The sequence below is a fragment of the Syngnathus scovelli genome, chromosome 3, assembly GCF_024217435.2.
Source record: "Syngnathus scovelli strain Florida chromosome 3, RoL_Ssco_1.2, whole genome shotgun sequence".
NCBI lineage: Eukaryota > Metazoa > Chordata > Actinopteri > Syngnathiformes > Syngnathidae > Syngnathus > Syngnathus scovelli.
In genome coordinates this window covers 10,363,985-10,386,240 of record NC_090849.1, presented here as the reverse complement: position 1 = coordinate 10,386,240, position 22,256 = coordinate 10,363,985, and the positions used below count along the sequence as shown (strand labels likewise).

The 22,256-nt window shown below is 43.5% G+C and overlaps 2 protein-coding genes across 2 annotated transcripts; one reads left to right on the top strand and one right to left on the bottom strand.

Annotated features, from left to right (window-relative positions):
- Positions 1 to 3,605: 3,605 nt before the first annotated feature.
- Positions 3,606 to 6,838, bottom strand: LOC125965706 (E3 ubiquitin-protein ligase TRIM35-like). Its single transcript, XM_049716445.2, has one exon. It carries the CDS (start codon positions 5,907 to 5,909, stop codon positions 4,386 to 4,388), a length of 1,524 nt encoding a protein of 507 aa, XP_049572402.1. The 5' UTR covers positions 5,910 to 6,838; the 3' UTR covers positions 3,606 to 4,385.
- Positions 6,839 to 9,876: 3,038 nt separating this feature from the next.
- On the top strand, positions 9,877 to 21,383 carry gle1 (GLE1 RNA export mediator). Its single transcript, XM_049764250.2, has 15 exons — positions 9,877 to 10,080; positions 10,535 to 10,753; positions 10,984 to 11,133; positions 11,599 to 11,747; positions 11,826 to 11,886; positions 11,986 to 12,243; positions 14,762 to 14,981; positions 15,606 to 15,718; positions 15,804 to 16,016; positions 16,099 to 16,289; positions 19,868 to 19,997; positions 20,149 to 20,253; positions 20,374 to 20,456; positions 20,544 to 20,607; positions 20,946 to 21,383. Exons 1-15 carry the CDS (start codon positions 9,988 to 9,990, stop codon positions 21,012 to 21,014), a joined length of 2,118 nt encoding a protein of 705 aa, XP_049620207.1. The 5' UTR covers positions 9,877 to 9,987; the 3' UTR covers positions 21,015 to 21,383.
- The last annotated feature ends 873 nt before the right edge of the window (positions 21,384 to 22,256 follow it).

The window sequence follows — 22,256 nt, the reverse complement described above, 5'->3', positions numbered from 1 at the left end:
GGTCACCGGGGCCTCCCTCTAGAGCCAGGCCTGGAGGCGGGGCTCGAAGGCGAGCGTCTGGTGGCCGGGCCTTCGCCCATGGGGCCCGGCCGGGCATAGCCCGAAATGGAAACGTGGGTCCCCCTTCCCATGGGCTCACCACCTGTGGGAGGGGCCGAAGGGGTCGGGTGCAATGTGAGCTGGGCGGCAGCCAAAGGCAGGGACCTTGGCGGTCTGATCCCCGGCTGCAGAAGCTGGCTCTTGGGACATGGAATGTCACCTCTCTGGCTGGAAAGGAGCCCGAGCTGGTGTGCGAGGCAGAAAGATTCCGACTAGATATAGTCGGACTAGCCTCCACGCACAGTTTGGGTTCCGGTACAAGCCCTCTCGAGAGGGGCTGGACTCTCTTCCACTCTGGAGTTGCCCACGGTGAGAGGCGTCGAGCAGGTGTGGGTATACTTATTGCCCCCCGGCTGGGCGCCTGCACATTGGGGTTCACCCCGGTGAACGAGAGGGTAGCCTCCCTCCGCCTTCGGGTGGGGGGACGGGTCCTGACTGTTGTTTGTGTCTATGCACCAAACGGCAGCTCAGAGTACCCACCCTTCTTGGGGTCCCTGGAGGAAGTGCTGGAGAGCGCTCCTTCTGGGGACTCTATCGTTCTACTGGGTGACTTCAATGCTCACGTGGGCAATGACAGTGAGACCTGGAAGGGCGTGATTGGGAGGAACGGCCCCCCCTGATCTGAACCCGAGCGGTGTTCTATTGTTGGACTTCTGTGCTCGACACGGATTTTCAATAATGAACACCATGTTCAAACATAAGGGTGTCCATGTGTGCACTTGGCACCAGGACACCCTAGGCCGCAGTTCGATGATCGACTTTGTAGTCGTGTCATCGGATTTGCGGCCGCATGTTTTGGACACTCGGGTGAAGAGAGGGGCGGAGCTGTCAACTGATCACCACCTGGTGGTGGGTTGGCTCCGATGGTGGGGGAAGATGCCGGTCCGACCTGGCAGACCCAAACGCTCTGTGAGGGTCTGCTGGGAACGTCTGGCAGAATCTCCTGTCAGGAAGAGCTTCAACTCCCACCTCCGGCAGAGCTTTTCCCACGTCCCGGGGGAGGTGGGGGACATTGAGTCTGAGTGGACCATGTTCCGCGCCTCCATTGTTGAGGCGGCCGACCGGAGCTGTGGCCGTAAGGTCGTTGGTGCCTGTCGTGGCGGCAATCCCCGAACCCGCTGGTGGACACCGGCGGTAAGGGATGCCGTCAAGCTGAAGAAGGAGTCCTATCGGGCCGTTTTGGCCTGCGGGACTCCGGAGGCAGCTGACAGGTACTGGATGGCCAAGCGGAACGCGGCTTCGGCGGTTGCTGAGGCAAAAACCCGGGCGTGGGAGGAGTTCGGTGAGGCCATGGAAAATGACTTTCGGACGGCTTCGAGGAAATTCTGGTCCACCATCCGGCGTCTCAGGAGGGGGAAGCAGTGCAACGTCAACACTGTTTAAAGTGGGGATGGCGTGCTGCTGACCTCGACTCGGGACGTCGTGAGTCGGTGGGGAGAATACTTCGAAGACCTCCGCAATTCCACCTACACGCCTTCCATTGAGGAAGCAGGGCCTGGAGACTCTGAGGCGGATTCTCCAATCTCTGGGGTCGAAGTCACTGAGGTAGTTAAAAAACTCCTCGGTGGCAAGGCCCCGGGGGTGGATGAGATCCGCCCGGAGTTCTTAAAGGCTCTGGATGTTGTGGGGCTGTCATGGCTGACACGCCTCTACAACGTTGCGTGGACATCGGGGACAGTGCCTCTGGATTGGCAGACTGGGGTGGTGGTTCCCCTCTTTAAGAAGGGGGACCGGAGGGTGTGTTCCAATTACAGGGGAATCACACTCCTCAGCCTCCCTGGTAAGGTCTATTCAGGGGTGCTGGAGAGGAGGGTCCGTCGGGAGGTCGAACCTCGGATTCAGGAGGAGCAGTGTGGCTTTCGTCCTGGCCGTGGAACAGTGGACCAGCTCTACACTCTCGGCAGGATCCTCGAGGGTGCATGGGAGTTCGCCCAACCAGTCCACATGTGTTTTGTGGACATGGAGAAGGCGTTCGACCGTGTCCCTCGGGAGGTTCTGTGGAGGGTGCTTCGGGAGTACGGGGTGCCGAGCCAACTGATAAGGGCGGTTCGGTCCCTGTATCACCGATGCCAGAGTCTGGTCCGCATTTCCGGCAGTAAGTCGGATTCGTTCCCAGTGAGGGTTGGACTCCGCCAAGGCTGCCCTTTGTCACCGATTCTGTTCATAATTTTTATGGACAGAATTTCTAGGCGCAGCCGAGGCGTTGAGGGGGTCCGGTTTGGGGACCTCAGCATCGCGTCTCTGCTTTTTGCAGATGACGTGGTGCTGTTGGCTTCTTCAGGCCGTGATCTCCAGCTCTTGCTGGAACGGTTCGCAGCCGAGTGTGAAGCGGTCGGGATGAGGGTCAGCACCTCCAAATCCGAGTCCATGGTCCTCGATCGGAAAAGGGTGGAATGCCCTCTCCGGATCGGGGATGAGATCCTGCCCCAAGTGGAGGAGTTCAAGTATCTTGGAGTCTTGTTCACGAGTGAGGGGAGGATGGAGCGTGAGATCGACAGGCGGATCGGTGCAGCGTCGGCAGTAATGCGGACCCTGTACCGGTCCGTTGTGGTGAAGAGAGAGCTGAGCCAAAAGACAAAGCTCTCAATTTATCGGTCGATTTACGCTCCTACCCTCACCTATGGTCACGAGCTATGGGTCGTGACCGAAAGAACGAGATCTCGGATACAAGCGGCCGAAATGAGTTTTCTCCGCAGGATGTCCGGGCTCTCCCTTAGAGATAGGGTGAGAAGGTCGGTCATCCGGGAGAGACTCGGAGTAGAGTCGCTACTCCTCCACGTTGAGAGGAGCCAGATGAGGTGGCTCGGGCATCTTATCAGGATGCCTCCTGGACGCCTCCCTGGGGAGGTGTTCCGGGCATGTCCCACCGGTAGGAGACCCCGGGGACGACCCAGGACGCGCTGGAGAGACTATGTCTCTCAGCTGGCCTGGGAACGCCTTGGGATCCCCCGGGATGAGCTGGATGAAGTGGCTGGGGAGAGGGAAGTCTGGGAGTCCCTCCTAAAGCTGCTGCCCCCGCGACCCGACCCCGGATAAGCGGAAGAAGATGGATGGATGGATGTATATATATATATATATATATATATATATATATATATATATATATATATATATATGTGTATATATATATATATATATATATATATATATATATATATATATATATATATATAAAAGCCCTGCTCGCTTTCTGCTGCTTCACCTTGCACTCCGGTCTGCCCGTTCGCCCTCTGCCAAGTTCCTATTGACCCATCTGACAAACTCTATTGCTCCTTCCAGCTCCTGGATCTACCCTGCTGATCTCCCGGCAGAATCCACTCCTCTCTGGTGGTACTTCGCTCTCTCCACCTTCTGAACGACCAGTTCTGTTGCTCCTGTCCCGGACCCTCAGCTCTGCTATTCATCCCCTTTTCAATAAACACTTAAAGTTCTCCTCCGTCTCCTGAGTGTGTTCTACATGTGGGCCAAATCAGACGCCAAAACCATGACAACAACGATAAAAAAAATAATTTCAATACTAAAAGTACACATTTATTGGTGCAAATAAAAGATACATGCCACTCAACGCCGATAGAATACAAATTAGTGATAGTAATAATGGTTTGCTTCCTTTCAGTACATCATTATAAAAGCATCCCATGAATCAAATTCTCACAGTTTATGATAAAAAACACATGGCAGTTCTAAAGTTTTATGACTGAAACTCTGTACCTTGGTGACCCAGCAATAAACCGTATCTTATTCTTTCACAATCAAGGACAAGTCTATTTGTCAACTGATCAGCTGACAACCCGATCTACCCGATCAGCTGGTAGACAAGTTGACTTGTCCTTGATACTGTCCTTAGGCTGTGCTGCAATTAAGTACTAGCTTTTCCATCCTCAAAAACAAACACATAACTATTTACTACCTTGTGATTAAAAAATAAATAAATACAAAGCATGTAGCATTTCATTGAGTCATACTTCCTCTTTTAAATTACCAAATGACAAATGGTAAACTCGTGCGCCAACAGTTACGACATTGATAATGTAATCACACCATATTGTTCAGCTTGCTTTCGACACACACTTTCTAATAGTCCAAACAAACAAATAAAAATTATTAACGGTGCTCGTTAATTATCTAACAAGGTCTCAAACATTTTTTCCACCTTCTGCACCAGCACAATGTTAACACTCCGGAGAAGCATTCTCATGTGGGCGATTCTTATTTTGCCAGTCCCGCCTCGTAATGTCGTGGCTTGGGCAAACATCGGACAGTCCAAAAAAAAATCGCTGACATCATTACTGATTTTGAACCGTAACACAAGGTGAAACTGGAATTATATTCAGAGGATATTTATCCTCAGTCAAAAAGCAGGGGACGATTTTCATGTCAGCGGATGGGTGTGTCCAATTGGGAAGAATTGTTCGATACAGAAAAGTGTTTGTTAGAGATTCGGTGAATGAAAGTGACCTTTCGTTAATGTCCATTTGAACTCGGATCCTCTTCAGTTTCACAGGCGGATACCATGGTTTTAATCGTTCTGAGACAATTTTGTATTTATCATTTTGAAATGCGATACTAAACAAGGCTCCACCAAACATCACCCCCAGCTCCCAGTAAGTGTTGTCTCCCACCTCAACATCCCAGATGTTCATCCCCGAGGCCAAAGCAGAACTGAAAACACTGTTCGTACAAGACCTCTCTGGATTTTGGGGACGCTGCTGTTCGTCACCAGTTCTCACGCTGGTCAGATCTTCAGACAGACTAAGTCCTCGACCGGCTGTGTTCGGGTCCAGAATGATGGGACTGTAGGAAACAATCTCCTTCATTCGTTTCCACGCGGTGAACTTGAGGTTGCCCACGTGTTTGGCTTCATCCAGGAGAAATCCCCTTGGGAGCTGCTCGGGCTTGGACAGCTTCTGCATTCTGGTCATCAAAGTCTGGAAGTTATTCATGAAGGAAAGGTTGTCAGACACCAGCTGCTCCTCTGCGGTTCTGATCATAACTGAGAGAGTGGCCATGTCTGCGCTGAGAGCTTCAATTTCCTCCTTCATCATCTGAGTTTTGTTCTTCTCTTCCTCCCTCAGAGCAGACAACCTGACCTCCTCTTCAGCCTGCAGGAAGCGACGAAGCTCCTCAAAGTCCTTCTTAATCTTGCTTTCCACATGCTCCCTCTGGACCTTGACGTACGCCGATTGTTTAATGCAGTTGTCCCTTCTCTCTATATAATCTTTCAGACTTTCCATTGCAACCTGCAGGACTTCCTGGAGTTTCTCTTTGTTACCTTTTGCAACTTCATCAATGGGACGGATCTTATGCCCATCGTGGGTTTCTGCATCTTTGCAGACGAGGCACACAAGCTCCTGGTGGTCCAAACAGAAGAGCTCGAGTTTCTTCTTGTGCAAGCTGCAAATGTTCTTCGACTCGATTGAGGCTTGTGAAGAAGCTGCACTCGCATTCCTCAGTGCAAAGTTCAAGCCTATCTCCATGGACGAAAACTCTTTTCTAGAGACTGGACAGGAGTGACTGCTTTTCTGCTCCGACCTTATCTGCAAACACTCTTGGCAGGAGCTGGAGATGTCTTTCGACTCGGTTGAGGCTCGTGAAAAAGCCTCACACACGTTCCTCAGTGCCAAGTTCATACGCAAATCCATGGATGGAAACTCTCTTCTACAGACTGGACAGGAGTAACCGCTTTTCTGCTTACGCCATTTCTGGAGACACTCTTGGCAGATGCTGTGAGTACACGGCAGCATGACAGGATCTTTAAAGACCTCCAAACATGCCGGACATTCGAGACTGGCCTCAACGTGGCTTGCCATGGTCCTGATGAAGATACCGCCTCAGCCTTCAAGCGTTCAACGTTCACTCAGAGAGCCTCAGTACGTCTGCCTGAGTGACTAGGATCATTTTGTGTCCAATAAGTCCGAGAGTTCAAGTCTTGCTTCCTGGACTTTGGCTTTTTTTTTTGTCAGAGTAGGGTTTTGATAAGACCAACGTTATCTACAAATATGGCTGTAGAAATACAGATTGCCTGGTGCCAAAGTGCACCGCAAAATGCCATAACGATCCACTTCAGGGAGTGTCGGGGCAAAGGGACGCAATTCATGAATTCACAGTACTGCATCACGACCGTATGAGTATTTTTACTCATCTCAGAAGGATGAAGCTGGTACAAATCGTTTGATAATGATATGCTGAATTTAACATATTTAATGCATATTTGGAACTTAAAATAATAATAACAACCCAAGTTTGCTTTCATTCCCAATATCATTTTGTATTCATGTCAGTATGCATTGGATTGGAATTGAGTAGTTTTGGGCGTATTGGTTCTGTGGTATTGTGATATCGATACTTTCTTAAGTAGCAATTGGTTATGGACTACGCTCATCGAGTATCAATAATTAATAAATGCATGCGTCACGTGATCGAGTGGCATGCTGTTTCTGATTGGTGAGACAGAGTTTATGTGTTAACAGCAGATTCTGGATAGGTCAGGCTAAAAAATTAAGGTTTGACAATCACCAGATTGCCTTGTCTGAAATCGCGATTTGGATCCAAAAACGATTAATCGTCCAGTCTTCTCCTTCCATCTCACAACAACAGACACACACACAAAGAGATTAATAATGCGACAAACAAGGAGCTAAACACGCTATGTCGATATGGATTCTACTGATGGGTCAGGGTATAACAAAGTTAAAATAAGATAAAACTCGCACGCACGCACGCACGCACGCACGCACGCACGCACGCACGCACGCACGCACGCACGCACGCACACACACACACACACACACACACACACACACACACACACACACACACACACACACAATGACAATCCTTTAGTCCTTGTTGTCACGACTCGTCCCCTGTCATTTCCTTGTGTCTATGTTGTCATGGTTTCTGTCGCGTCTCTGTGTACTCGCCCCACCCCTTCTGTGTCTACTCACAATCTATGTACTAATCACAGTCACCTGCCTCCTGATACCTGTCGCGTATTTAAGTCCTGTCTGCGTGTCACTCCTTTGTCTGATTGTTCTCGTCATTCTAGTCTCTTGTCTCGTCTCTTGTCTTTCTGTTCTTGTCTCTCGGTTTCAATTAGTTTAGTCTCTGTATCAGGAAGTCATGTTAGTGTGCCTGTTCCTGTTTGTCTGTTCCCCTTCGTCTCCCTTTTCTCTCAATAAACCCTGGTCTAAGCTGGATTTGGTCGCCCTGGCTCCACTCCATCCGTTACACTTGTACCCGCTAAACAACATATTTTTGTACATTTTTTTTAAACTGGTGGATATTTGGTCTTTGCTTGAATTCCTCACTTAGACTGTTCCATAGTTTGACCCCGGTTATAGACATACATAAACTTTTTAAGGTTGTTCTTATGTTTAAGATTTTGAAGTTATGATTCGACTTTAAGCTTATAACCTCCCTCCCGATTCCTAAATAAGCTTTGGACATTTTCTGGTAGTTCTTTTGCTTTTGTCTTACAAGATAGTTATTAAATTTACTTTTTTGGGTGCAGGATCTTCTGCTCTTTGCCCACACAGCTGAAGGAAATGATGTACTACAGGGGTATCCAAACTTTTTGCAAGGAGGGCCAGATTTGATAAAGTGAAGGGGCCCGGGGGCCAATACTTTTTTCAGACATTTTTTAACTACAGAAGTTTCATGCAAATACATACTGTTATGAAACAAATTTCATTGTCCCAATTGTCGTTATTTTTTAAATGACAAAATAACCAAATATAAGCCACTCAGGCAGATGTGAACAACTTTAAAAACACAAATTCTGCCTTTCGTTCATATCTGAAGAGTCAGATAACATTGAACAAACTGTATGAAATAATTTAATTTACAAGAGTTTAAAATTATTTTTGCCTCATGAACATTTTAAACAGGAGTTATAAGTAATGCAAAGTTGTCTGTTATTTTTAAAACTTTTAACAAGTGAATTTTGCTCTTGTCATTTACAATATTTTTCAGAAAGAAATAGTTTGTGTCACGTCTACAGGTTCATAACTTCAACAGTATTAACATGGCCACTTCGTAATATTTAATATTAAGTAATTTTTACTTTTGATTTACTTTTGAGGCTGGCTCGGTGGAGCACTGGGTAGCACGTCCGCCTCACAGCTAGGAGGGTGCGGGTTCGATTCCACCTCCGGCCCTCCCTGTGTGGAGTTTGCATGTTCTCCCCGGGCCCGCGTGGGTTTTCTCCGGGCACTCCGGTTTCCTCCCACATTCCAAAAACATGCTTGGTAGGCCGATTGAAGACTCCAAATTGTCCCTACGTGTGAGTGTGAGTGCGATTGGTTGTCTGTCTCTGTGTGCCCTGCGATTGGCTGGCAACCAGTTCAGGGTGTCCCCCGCCTACTGCCCGATGACGGCTGGGATAGGCTCCAGCACGCCCGCGACCCCCGTGGGGACTAAGCGGTTCAGAAAATGGATGGATGGATGGATTTACTTTTGACTCACAGCCCCACGTGATGAATCGATGTTGTGATGCCAGTTCAGCTTGGAGCTGCTTCACTTTATCAGCGCGGTCACTCCCTGTTAGCTTGTTGTATGTGTTAGCATGTTTAGTCTGATGGTGTCTCTTTAGGTTGAAATCCTTAAACAAGGCAACAGTCTCTTTACGAATAAGACAAACACGATTGCCTTGATTTTCAGTGAAGAAGTATTGTAATTCCCATTTCTCTTGAAAGCGACGGCCCTCAATGTCAACTTTCCTCGTTTTCTTTGCAGTCGCCATGGCAGAAATGAGCGGAGAGGGCTGGTGCTGCCACCTTTTGGTAATAGGAGGAATTACAGTTTCAAGTTTCATATATATTTTTTTTTTTTTTTTTTTGTATTCATTTTGACAGTGCAGGCGGGCCATGAATAATACATTATAAGACCGAAGCTGTGGGCCGTATGAAATATGACCGGGGGCCGGATTTTGGACATATCTGATGTACTACATGCATTTGCATACTGCATTGATAACACTGGGTTGAGGTTTCAGTATCTTGCTAGATTTCCCTCTTGGGAAGAATAGAGTATCATATTCATCCAGCGATCCATCTAATGACAGCCAGGTTTCAAGGACTTTGACATCTATTATTGATTGTATATGTCAATTTTAAATTAAGAGGTGCTCTAACTGCATGGCAGTGAATGGTAATCTAATAATGTACAGAACATGTCACACATTTTTAGGCTGTGGTAACAATTGGTTTCAAAAAGATTTAGACCAGTGGTTCCCATACTTTTTTACCACCACGGACCGGTTACATGTCAGACAATATTTTCACGGACCGGCCTTTATATAAATATATCGATAAATAATAAACATATAATAAGAACTGCATAAAAATAAAACTCACCATTAAGTATCTGCTCCGTTGCTTTGCGGGCTCGACTGGAGAAACACGTTACGTGACTCGGACGAGCGTCTAGACCTGAATTAATTGATCGTCGATAATAAAAAATATATATACATTATTTTTTTCTGTGCGGCTTGGCGGCCTTGTACCAAGTGACCCACGGACGGGGGTTGGGGACCCCTTAACTAGAGTATTGTTTTGAAATTGAAATTTGGAGTTATTCATCCGTCATTCTGTTTGTTCATTCATTCATTCATTCATTCATTGCATTAATCATAATTTATTTTGCACCACGATGCTATGGAAATTCAGTAAAATTCATGTACATTTTTAATCTTATATGTACGGCAAGCTAATTTCGAAATGCGCGCTATCTATTTTGTCCGATTGTAGATGCCGTACTGAGTCATCAAATAGAGCCGAACCGTTGCGCATGCGTGCTGGAGATTGCTGAGGCGACCGTGTAGGATTGTCTTGCTGTGTATCTTTTAGTTTGTTTTGTTTTTTAAACTTGTTTTTACGTTCATTCACCATGCCCAGTGACCGTTGGGAAACGTTACAGGCTCTTAAAAATTCACCAAAGGGAAGGATCACTTTCAATTCGTATTGGTCGGCAAGGGGTGAGGTGAGTGTGAAAATGTATTATTATTATTATTAGTTTTTAGGTTAGCTCAACTTTTGGTCGACTGGCGATTCACCACAATTTTCACCATCTAATCGGTATCATATCCGATTTGCACGTTTATTTAGGTCTCAGAACGTGTTAATACATTGCATATTCATTCACTCATGTGATTATATATATATAAAAAAATCTTAACTGGCCACGAGAAAAGTCAACTAATACAGTACAGCATGCTCGAAAAGTCTGCAATGAAAATATTTTGATTTGTACCTCTGTACTTTTAACTGAAATGCAATCATTCATGTTACTAGTTTACGGTAACTTTCCGAAAAGCCCCTTATAAACCAATCTAATTCAGTTAATTTCCGTTAATCGTTTTAACCGTGCAGTACTTAATTTATTTTGTTCGTTGTGTTTTAGTGTATTTCTACAAACGTATGTATGTGCTTTGCAGGACATTTTGTCAGGTTATCAAGATTCGATCAGCTTGTCATCGCAGTCTGGGGTCATACTGCAAAAACTTAACTCCCAATCTCCACAAAACGCTGATGGTTTGAATTATACCAATCAGTCCAGCCCTGGGCTTACGCCTTCCGTGTCTTTCACTGGATCGAGCAGTGACGTGACATCGAAAGACAATGCAACACTATATTTGAAGACTGAACATGAACAGGCAAGTTCTGAAGATGAAATGAAATCAATATAATTTTATTTGACAATATTATACTTGGCACAACTTTTGTTGTGGGTGTTTTAAATTAATTGATGACATTTTCCATTTTATCAAGGCTTGTTTCTTTTGTTATCCAATATTTGAGAGTTGTTATTTAAAGATGAATACTATGTAATTACTTGAATGAATGATTCTATTTGGAAGTCTTATCTCCCCTTTTTTTTAATCAGACTCATGATGGGAACAATCAGCCTCCAGAAAACAATGCAGATGAACTCACCTGCCGCATGTCCTCGACCATCTCTCTGCTCTCCCCTGAAGCCATGGCGATGGCTGGACGCATTGTTAGGTTTGAAAAGGAGCAACAGAAAAAAGCAAAGGTCTCAACCTAATCATTTATTTTTTTTCCCCTTGCAATTTGTTTAAAAATAACAATTATTAGTTTTTGTGGGGGAAATTGTTCATAATCATAATTGTACTAAGTTCATTTTGTTTTTCCTTATTTAATCACTTCACTGGTTTCTTTTATATCAAACAAATTGTTTTAGGTTATTCACCTGACATGTTTCGGCGGTTTCTTCCGCCTTCATCAGAGTCACCATTAAGTATCTGCTCCGTAGACTCTGATGAAGGCGCAAGAAACCGCCGAAACATGTCAGGTGAATAACCTAAAACAATTTGTTTGATATAAAAGAAACCAGTGAAGTGTTCATAATCATGTTAAATCAATTTGTAAGATGGTCCAATTTGAGTGTTAGTTGGACACTTTTTTGCAGTGTAAAACCCGAACACTGTTTTGCAACAGAATTATTGCTAATGGCAGGTTTAATTTTTGTGTGGATCAGATGGCGTTCAGAGTGCGTCAGGAGCTGCAAGAGAAGCTGGTGATGGTGGTGGCAAGTACTGAGTCCGAGCAGCTGAAGCGCTTTGAGGAGCTCATGGAGTTAAAACAGAGACAAGAGTACCAGAGCATGCGGGATATGATGGAAAGAGAGTGAGATTACCTGACCAATGTATAAAAGTGTGTCCGCTTGGCTTTCTTTTTATGGTTTTTGAATTTTCTGTACTGTAGAACAAAAGAGAGCATTGGACGTCAAGAGAAGCTGAAGGAAGAGCAACGCCACAGATTGAAGGTATTTTCACAATGTGACCCGTCCATACATACATCCATACATTTGAAAAAAAATGTCAGTGTGTAAATTCTCATGTTGGTCTTGTCCTCTGACTCAAAGATCCAGAATCTCCGCCTGAGGGAGGTAGAGCAGCAGCGTCTGAGGGAAGCGGAGCTGGAGCGGCAGCGGCTGGCTGAAGGCAAAGAGAGGCTGCGGAACCTCAACTCTATTCAAGAAGAGATCTTGCAGCTCAACCAGCTACTGGAGTCCTCGGCCCAAACTCAAACCACTGTCCTGTCAGCTAGTCTTGGCACCTACAGCATGCGTGGGAACCAACTGTGCTCCCAGGTGTCAGAGATTGTTCGAAAGACAGCAGAGGTCAGTATAAAACTTTTAGTCACACGACCGCATTACACTAAAAACATCTTTATTTGGGATGATAACATGAAGTATTTAAAGGGCTAGAGACATCCCTTTTTTTTTTCAATTAGAACGGAATTTGATAGAATGTATAAAGTGAACACATTTGCCGCATTGGAAATTAAAAATGGACACCGATTACTAAGAATAAAGCTGAAATGAAATGCCAGTTTATCAATCTGGTCCCGCACGAAGCCAAACTGGCGGCGCCGTTACTGTGACGTCACAAGTTGTACATCTGGATGTCAACAAACCCAAACAACATGGCAGATGATAGCGACAGCTCCGTTTCTAGCGGCACTATTAGCATCATTTTATCCGATTCAGAAACCTCTTTTGATGCAGAATATGATGAATCTAGCAGTTCACTTGGGCTGAGCTGAGCACATTTTCTGAATTGTGCCCCTCCCGTCACTCTGGTTAGGTTGGCATAGTAAAAAGTGCTCTTGGGGGCTTTAGAGTGCCGAGTTGATCTCGGCACATGAAGACATGACCACCTGCAACGTTTGGTTTAGGTTTTATAAGCATTTTTAATTTTATTGCTTAAATCGCATTTTCTCGACGAGCTGAGCACGTTTTCTGAATTGTGCCTCTCCCGTCACTGTGGTTAGATTGGCATAGTAAAAAGAGTAGAGTGCCGAGTTGACCACTGCGAATGAAGAAATTAACATCTGCAGCGTTTGGTTTAGGTTTTAGGCGCAGTTTTAATTTTATTTCTTAAATCGCATTTTTTCGACGAGCTGAGCACGTTTTCTGAATTGTGCCCCTCCCGTCACGCTTCGACATACTTTTCAAAGTCAAAGTCTCCTTTATTGTCAATTCCTCCGCATGACAAGACACACAAAGAGATCGAAATTACGTTTCTCACTATCCCAGGGTGACAAGACAGCGTTCACAACGCACATACAAGTAAACAACACAGGAAAAATAAAACAAGATGAACAATAAGAGTGATAGCCCGCTAGCCGCTCCCGATGCACAGCAGAGTCCGGAAAGATAAGACAGAGTTCACAACGCACATACAAGTAAACAACACAGGAAAAATAAAACAAGAAGATGAACAATAAGAGTGATAGCACGCTAGCCGCTCCCGATGCACAGCAGAGTCCGGAAAGATGACAGTCAACCAGGCCACTGTGAACACGAGCACACAGCAGGCACGCACTGTCCGGTTCGTGGATCCTATCAGGCGAACTCAACCCATCTTGTCGTCCCGCGAACGAACGTACGCCAGGATAATGGAAGGCACGGCTAGGCGAGCTGGGTTGGCCGCAAACCTGGCCCGACGTCTCCGCGCTGGCCCCTCTTCTCTTTTTGTTTACACTTCCGGCTGGCGGCTCGGTGCAGTCAAACTCATCTGTGCGGCAAATTTAAATTATATTTTTAGAGCAACAGCTTCCTTTTCGTTGTTTCGAGCGTCAATTTATATTTATAAGCCCATAAGCTAACTAAAACCGATTTATACATATACCGGTGTCTCTAGCCCTTTAAAAGGGAAGTCAACCCCAAATCTTCATGACAATAATGTTGTATGTGCATCCTCTAGTCTAAACACAGCATTTTGATTAATATTGCGTTTGTGGAATATGAATTAAGCAACAAAATTTACCTGTTTTTATCCATCTCATGGGATGGTCGTTTTCCCACTTGCTGTCGACTGGAAAAAGGAAAAGAAATCACAGTTGCCAGGTCTCGGGTCCAATCACGGCTCAGCTTCGGAATACTGGTGAGCCAGGGTGCGCACTCCCCTTTCGCCTGGTCACCAATAACAAGTTTAAACGGAGAGTGGTGTTAGTCATTCGAGCGAAAAGCCCAAACCTGCCCCACCCTCCTTAAAAGCACTGGCGACGAAGCGCAAATATCCGTCGGCAAATAATGTGAAAAATACTACAGTTCTCCAAATGACTGGTTACCGTATAAATGCAACATTGATTGTCAGTAATGTTAACAAGAATAAAATCCCCCGAAATGCTCATCAATCCAATAACACATTTTTATTTGTGTTCTTATGAGATTGGTAGTGATAGAGGCCAGAAATGGGCACTTAACCCAATTTTGCCGGTCGGTCCTCCGTTCGCGACCTGGGCAAACTTCCGTCCTTACTTCCGTCATTCCCGACTCCCCAGGCCGTCCTTTTTGGAACTTTCTTGCCCCTCTTCCTTCGTCCGCGAAATGGGCGTCCGGCTGGGATAGACAGACCGCCTAGCACAAAATGCCCACCTCTGGTTGAGGACATGACACGCACTTCTTCATTACAGTGTATGGTTGGAGGCTCTGGTGCGCAATGTCTGCCTTCCTGTGGTATTACATTTTTCATTGGCTCAAACATTGCCCATCCCTATTCGAAATATAAAACCTAAATGCCTGGAACTGGGTGTTATGACTTGTGTTGAAACAAATTACTCAAATAATTTTTGAAAACGTGAACAGTGTTTCAAAGAAATCAAGCTATTAAGTCATTCTGTTATCTTCACAGGGACAATATCCCACTGTGGAAGACATGACTGAGGCAGAGCGGGCCCTACATGAAATGAGGAATCAGATCCGCCTGATGCAGGAAGAGGCAGCCAAAGCTCAGGAGGAGGAGAAGAAAAAAGAGTTGGCAGAGTCCCACAGGAAGCTGGTGGAGCTGAAGATGCAGCAGGAAGAGCAAAAGAAGGCGGAGCAGTTAGCCAAAGAGAGAGCGCATAAGCAAGGTGGGAAATTGAGCACCCAAAACACAGACATTAAATTATTAGGAAAAAACAAACACCAGATGTTTTTTTTTTTAATGTTGTCTGGAAATGTGCCTTTGGAGGGGCAATACAAAGTAATTTATTTGCCGATGTATTAAAGTGCACAAGAAGAAAAGTTTGCAGTCATTTGCATACGATTCATTAAGCCTCAGTTAAGGTCAGTGTTCAGGACTCAACCATAAGAAAGACTGGCCCAAAATTGGCATCCTTGGTAAAATTCCAAGGCAAACTCCACTTCAGTACTTAAGAAGAAAAAAAAAAAAGTGGGCCAAAATTCCTCCACCATAGACTCACCAGTTTTTGCAAAGACCTGGTTTTAGTCCTTGCTGCCGAGAGTGGTATGTAATAGCAGCATTTTATATTTTCTTGGATTGGTTATATGAGGTAGTACAATTGGTTTGAGGATCTGAGGTGTTGAAATCTGATATTAAATATGCCCTGCCTTCCCCCCCAAAAAATCTGGTACCATGCAGGAAGTGGAACAAATACTTTTTCAAAGGACTGCACATTTCCATCGTCATTTTACAGAATTCTGCTGTTAACTTTGAGCGGGATGTTTGACACTACAGTCATGTCGTCCAATAGGGCTGCAAAACAATGCAGATGATAGCACGCTGAAATGGTACAAGGAGCTGCAGGATTCCCTTACTCAGTGCACTCAGTCCATTGAACAACTCAGCTCATCAAAAGATGTCCAGGTTAGTTTGTGCACTTCAGCAATTTCTCAGAGACCTAACACTGTCTGAATGCATGCTTACTGTGTCGTCATTGCTCTTCATGTAGACAAAGAGACTGAAATTGGAGCTCCAGAAAGCCGCGACTATACCCATCAGTCAAATCTCCTCCAATTCTGGATCTCGGCTTCGAGAAATCTTTGAAAAAATTGACAAGCTGCTCTCTGGCCAGGCAGTGGTGTCGGGGGGGAAGTCAGTTTCCTCCTCCCATCACCCACAGGGCTTGGACTTTGTGTATTACAAAGTGGCTGAGAAGTTTGTGGTGAGTGCTAGTCACAAGACGGGTCTATTAAGAAAATACCTGAAGATGTCATGTTATGTCATGCATGTGATTTCTGCCGTAGAAACAAGGTGAGGAAGAGGTTGCATCTCATCATGAAGCAGCCTTCCCTATTGGTGTGGCAGCCTCAGGTATCTGGCAGCTGCACCCCCGATTTGGTGACCTCTTCCTTGGCCACCTGCACAAAAAATGCCCTTATGCGGTCCCCCATTATCCTCGAATGAAGGATGGCACACCTGTGGATGAATATCAGAGGTCAGTCACCGCTTCCACTAGGATTGGTACGATAAACCCAATCGACTGACTATCCCTTTGTCAAGGAGAGCGATACAAAAACCTCAGTTGAATCAAAATTTGCCAGGAATCCTTGGCTACATCGACCATAAAGCTGTGAACAAGCTATTGCAAGGCTATGAATCGGTTGCGTGAGACTTTACAGTTTTCATCTTTTAGAACAAGAGCATGAACTCTGGCGCAGTGCTCTCGTTCTAACCTTATGCTTACAATCAAAAGCAACATTAGTAGCGACACAACTAATTTCAGTAGCATCACCATTTCCTACGTCAAATAGCTTTTCAGTATTCAAGCTACTTTTGTCTTTACATCGCGATAGCAAAGTAAGTCGTGTTCATTGTCGCTTCATCTCCCCCTGTTGTAAACATTAAATGCAACGTCTAGTACCTGGCCTTGCACGCCAAATCTTAACTTGTCATTCGTGTTGACATCATCGCCTGAGTGCTGTATAACATCAGATGTTTATATAATATGGATCTTTTTAAAATAGAAATGTCATATTGTAGATCAGGGGTCACTAACGCCGGTCCTCAAGGGCTCCAATCCAGCCTGTTTTAGGTGCAGCCCTACTACAACATACCTGATTCAAATGACCAGTTCATCAGCAAGCTCTATAAAACCATGATGATAATTTGAATAATTTGTTTTGCAATAGGGATACATCTAAAACAGGTTAGATAAGGAGGGGCCCTTGAGGACTGGACTTGGTGACCCCTGTTGTAGATCAATTAAGGAAAATTCCAATACTATTATTTTCAAGTCTCCACAAATTACAAATGTCACAACATGGATTAAACATTTCATAGTTAGCCACTAGATGACAGTATCGACCCATTTGCTATGTATTAGAATCTCGTCAAGTACCGTAATTTCCGGACTATAAGCCGCGGCTTTTTTCCAAAATTTTGAACCCTGCGGCTTATAGTCAGGTGCGGCTTATATAAGATTTTTTTTGTGATTTTTGTGATGACTTGATCACTTTTATACACTCGTAAAAAGGCTGTGGACCACTGTTGTGCGGTATCTTGAAGAAAAAAACAACAAAAATACTATTTTAAAACACTACTATGGCTGCTGCTTATTCTGGCTGTGTTGTTTGTGACTATTATGAGCTTTAGTAGGAATGCACACTAGGTTACCTGCGTCAAAGGGCTCTAAACCCTTTCTCTTACTCTGCCATTGTATTGAAGCCCAATCAATCAGCATTTAAATTCAATTCTTCTGAAATTTTGTTCACCAAAAACAAGTTGTAATGAATGTGAACTTTTAATGCATTTCATTCAGAAGGTTACTTTGAACCCTGAGGCTTAAATGGCGGCGCGGCATATTTATGGATTTTTACGGCTTTCTGTGTACTGTCTTTCTTTGTAAAAAACTCATGTGCACGTGCGGCTTATAGTCCGGTGCGGCTTATGTAAGAAAAAAACTAAAACATCCCTGAATTTTAGCTGGTGCGGCTTATAGTCCGGTGCGGCTTATAGTCCAGAAATTACGGTATAAACAACTAATTAATTAGCTGAGAGGTCAGGAAATACCTTTGAATGCTAGACATTATAAAGAGGAGTTTGTGCAAGTTTTAAATTTATATTTTTGAACAGAATAGGGTTAAATCGTAGGTTGTGATATTGGTGTGTGAATGTGAAGCATTGTAAAGCACTTTGAGCATCAGATGATGCAGATAAAGCACAATTATATAAGCAGTCCATTTACCATTTAAGATAATTCAGACCCACACTCAGAAGGTGACAGTGATGCACTTCATGCTGTTTGCCAACCGCCATAAAACAGAAGCAGAAGAAAAAGAAACATGACCTCGACTGTAAACACAGCCATACAAGCAATCGTAGAATACAGTACTTAGGTTTTTTGTCTTCTTTTTTAAACCAGTACGTCGTGGCAGCAATTGTAGTAAATCTTATAAGAAACAGGTCAAGTTTATTTGTATAGCCCTAAATCACAAGCAGTCTCAAAGGGCTTCACATAAACAAACAATTGACAATTATTCTCAAAGCATCCCCTGATCTTAAGATTTTAAGAATGAATTAAATAGTTGAATGTTTATCCTAAATGTTCAGCAGTTTTGTTCGAAATGTGTTCATCTTTTTTTTCCTGTTGTATGTTTATATTTTGAATATTGTATTGAAATGAGAATCTTATCGTATCATTTTGCTCAGAAAGGTATCATTTGCCAATCAAATAGCTTTTATTGAGATGTGACGAATTGGCCTCATTCCCAACTCCAGCTTTCACACTGGCCATCTAAAGTTTGTCTAATGCTGGGTTCAGACCGATCGTGTCTTGCGTGTTTGTTTAGGTTTTATTTAGGTGGAGAAGAGTAGAGACTCCTACTATCGCTACATGATACAAGCTAGTCGTTTTGCCAGCATTAGTTTGCAGTCGGATAAATGTTGCGTTATAAACAACCGCTACCATTTTTTTTTTGTTAACTTACCGCAATGTCTTTGTAATGAACTAAGATGTGTCTCTTTAGGTTTGTTTGTTTGTTTGTTTGTTTGTTTGTTTGTTTGTTTGTTTGTTTGTTTGTTTGTTTGTGAATGGATGAAAGTAATTGTTGCTATTGCGCTGATGTCACCACTTATCTAATTTGTGCAAAGCTGCAAGGGCTCAGCCACTTGCAGATCTCAACAGTGCATATGTGAGGATCAAGTGTTAAAAAAGAACAAAAACGCACAACAAGCTGTTTTATATATAGTACATAGGTGTGGGCCTCACTGTACACCTTAAAGCTTGCAGGCATCGATTAAAAGGCTGTAAGTGACGAAGCGACAGTTGCACTATGTGCCATGTTTAACTGCTCTAATTTTAGAGGCTTGAACACATTTTCAGTTAATTCCCAACAGGAAAAGATTCAGATGAATGAATAATTTCTTTAATCACTGTCATGATTAAATCGATAAACCTTTCCGCATAATGTTGGTGTTAAATATTACTGCGGTATGGGACATGGCGTTTACTTTGCTGATTGTTACGCGGTGTCAGATTACTTCACTCATGCCATGTGAGCAAACCAACACATTTATTCAGCCTATTTGTCTTTTGCCGGCAGTGCTGATAGTAAATGCATAACAAAGCTAATGACTCACAACTAATGCGACATGTCACATGGTCGGTGCGCTATTAAGATGTGCTATTAGCATTAAAATCCCCATGCACTGGGGCAAAGCAAATGACCACAAATGTCCTATCATACTCGCGTCCTGGTGTTGCGCACACATTGCCCTCGCTGCACATATTAAGCAAACCGCCATCAAAAACTTGATTAATCGTGACTGTCGTGTCCCAGCAGAGGGCAGTCACTATGTCAGACGGAATCCAAAAAAAAAATAGCAATGCAACATCTCCAGTGGTTGTAATGCTCCAAATCATACCCCATGCAAAATTAATAGCTAAACAATTTAATTTCCCTTACTCCTGATTACCGCTTAATTTGTTGTCAATGCAGTGTGTATATACCTTGTGGGACACACAGTAACTGAAAACAGAAGAACAGCTTTGAAAGTTATCTTTTCGCTTAATAGAATTCTTGGTTACCGTGTGGATGAGTCTGGGGTTGAAGGTCAAGACAGTTTCCTGAAAAGGATGTCCGGCATGATCCGCCTCTATGCTGCCATCATCCAACAGAGGTGGCCATTTGACTCCAAGCATGCGGTAGGGACTCTTTCATTCGTTTGACCAGTCATGCCTGGCAATAATTTTTTTAATGCTTTTGATCATCTCATTTGTTTCAGTTACAAGTTGTTTGCATCTTTTGTTTTTTATCAGGTAGAGCAGCTTATTGATGGTATCGTTTATATTTCAGATGCCCACTCATGGTCTGAATCATGGTTGGCGCTGGTTGGCTCAGATGCTCAACATGGAGCCTATTGCTGACATCACCGCGACACTGCTGTTTGACTTTCTCGAGGTGAGTCCTACTTACTGTACCATATTCGATTTGGGAAAAGGAAGCCTACATTAGTAGGCTCGCACCTCACAGCAATCATTGATTTAAACAAAGCTGGAACGCCTCTTTTGATTCCCTCAGGTTTGCGGTCACACTTTATTAAAAAGCTATCAGGGCCAGTTCTGGAAAGTCATCCTTCTTCTGAAAGAGCAATACTTACCCAGGTAAATACTCGCATGGACTTGTAGCTACTAGCTAAGAGACACTTAAATATTTTGCATGATGACCCAATTATGGCTATCTGTTACCAGGATTGAAGCTGTGACAGGCAGTGGACAGATGGGTTCTGTCTCCAGGCTCAGATTATTCCTTGAGGTAATAGATGCAATCTTCCAATTAGCCTCTGCATGTGATCGCTATCATTCAAAATAAGAAAATGTTACAGGGAATACAAAAGCATTCATTGAAGGCTTGAAACTTTTTTCAGATATGAAATCTGATTGAGGTATTGAAGAGGTTTGATTTAGGATTGTGAAAGTTAAAAGGAGATTGTTTCAAGCCTAAAAACAACAATGAAAAAAATCTACATATTCAGATGAGATCGTGCGTGCGTGCGTGCCTTCATGTTAATGGGTATATTATGTGTTAATGAATCCTATGAAATGAAACTCTGTAATGGGTTTGATGATTTTTTTTTTGTGTCATACCCACAGAAATTGCTTCAAGAAGGGCACATCAGTCCACCTAAAGGCCAGCTGACATCCATGTTCTGGAGGTCCTGATGTTTTAGAAGAATATGTGGATTTCAGGTGAAGCTGATAGATGCAAGTACGAAATATTTCTCAGCAACGAAGTCACCATGGACAAACCCTCCTAAACACTGCGATGTATGTATATAATGATGGAAAATATCTAGTTGGTTTGTGTCAACTTTGTTGACCCCCTAGAGAAGAAAGAGATCTAAACATCTATTATTACTTATAGCAGCTTTTGTTATGACTATATTTCATTAATTGCAACAGGTGATGACAACTTTGTTTATCAGCTGAAACATGAGGGTTCCACTAAAGTTATTTTACTATGTTTCATTATTTTAAAATAATGGATTCTAGTAAACAAATAAAAGACAAATATATTTGCAGCAAATGAAATGTATTGAGTTTATTTTAAAAAATGACATTTCAAACAAGACAAATGATGTTTGATGTCAATGGCAGTCCTTTTTTTTAATGTAATTTTCCATAAATGCAGTGCTTAAAGCATTTATCTTAATGTTGTTATTGCTGCACAACTTTGTCTTTCCATCAGTCATCCAGACTTGGTCTTCTTTTGTTGACAGACAACAGAACTCTAAAATAGATGCATCCAGTGATTATAGCATAGAAGGGTCATAAAAAAAAAAAAAAAAAAACTGTGCCTTTTATATTGCAAACAAAACTAAATTCAAGACTCCCATTAGCAGTGTACGCAGCACATGCTGAAAAGTATGCACAGATAAATTCTCATCAATGGGACATAAATTTGCACGCTTCAGTAAAACTCGAATGACAAAATGAGAAACATTTTGGTTTTTATTTTCAGGTTACATTTTTTGCAAAATTATTAAAACGCAAAACTATGCAATTACATGTACATACACTGAACAAAAATATAAAATTTAAAATCCATCTACCTCACAGGTGTGAGTGACCACCAAGTGCCTTAAGATGCCCACGATAAACACAATAAAACGCCATTCCAAGATATGTAGTTTTATCACACACTACAGTTTCAGATACTGCATTTCACAAGTTTTAACCGTCACAAGTCGTGAAAGGTCCAATCAGCTCGCCGACAGCCATACAAGCAGTTTGTTGGATTGCCTTCTGCAGTAATACACAAAGGTGTGTTATTTTAACACTTCACATCTCAGTTTCTCACTGGTCAGTAATTTATTAAAATTTGGTTACTGCGTCAATTAGCAGTAGTTCAATCTGGAAAGACGTTTGTTGTGACCAGAGGTTGGAGTGGAGTGATATGATAGG

What these genes read in the sequence shown, in the direction of transcription:
- LOC125965706 (XM_049716445.2), bottom strand. Translation starts at nt 5,909, where the DNA reads ATGGCAAGCCACGTTGAGGCCAGTCTCGAATGTCCGGCATGTTTGGAG.
- gle1 (XM_049764250.2), top strand. Translation starts at nt 9,988, where the DNA reads ATGCCCAGTGACCGTTGGGAAACGTTACAGGCTCTTAAAAATTCACCA. An exon ending in TGAAGACTGAACATGAACAG is followed by an intron (nt 10,754 to 10,983) that starts GCAAGTTCTGAA and finishes TTTTTTAATCAG; the next exon opens with ACTCATGATGGGAACAATCA. An exon ending in GCTCATCAAAAGATGTCCAG is followed by an intron (nt 15,719 to 15,803) that starts GTTAGTTTGTGC and finishes CTCTTCATGTAG; the next exon opens with ACAAAGAGACTGAAATTGGA.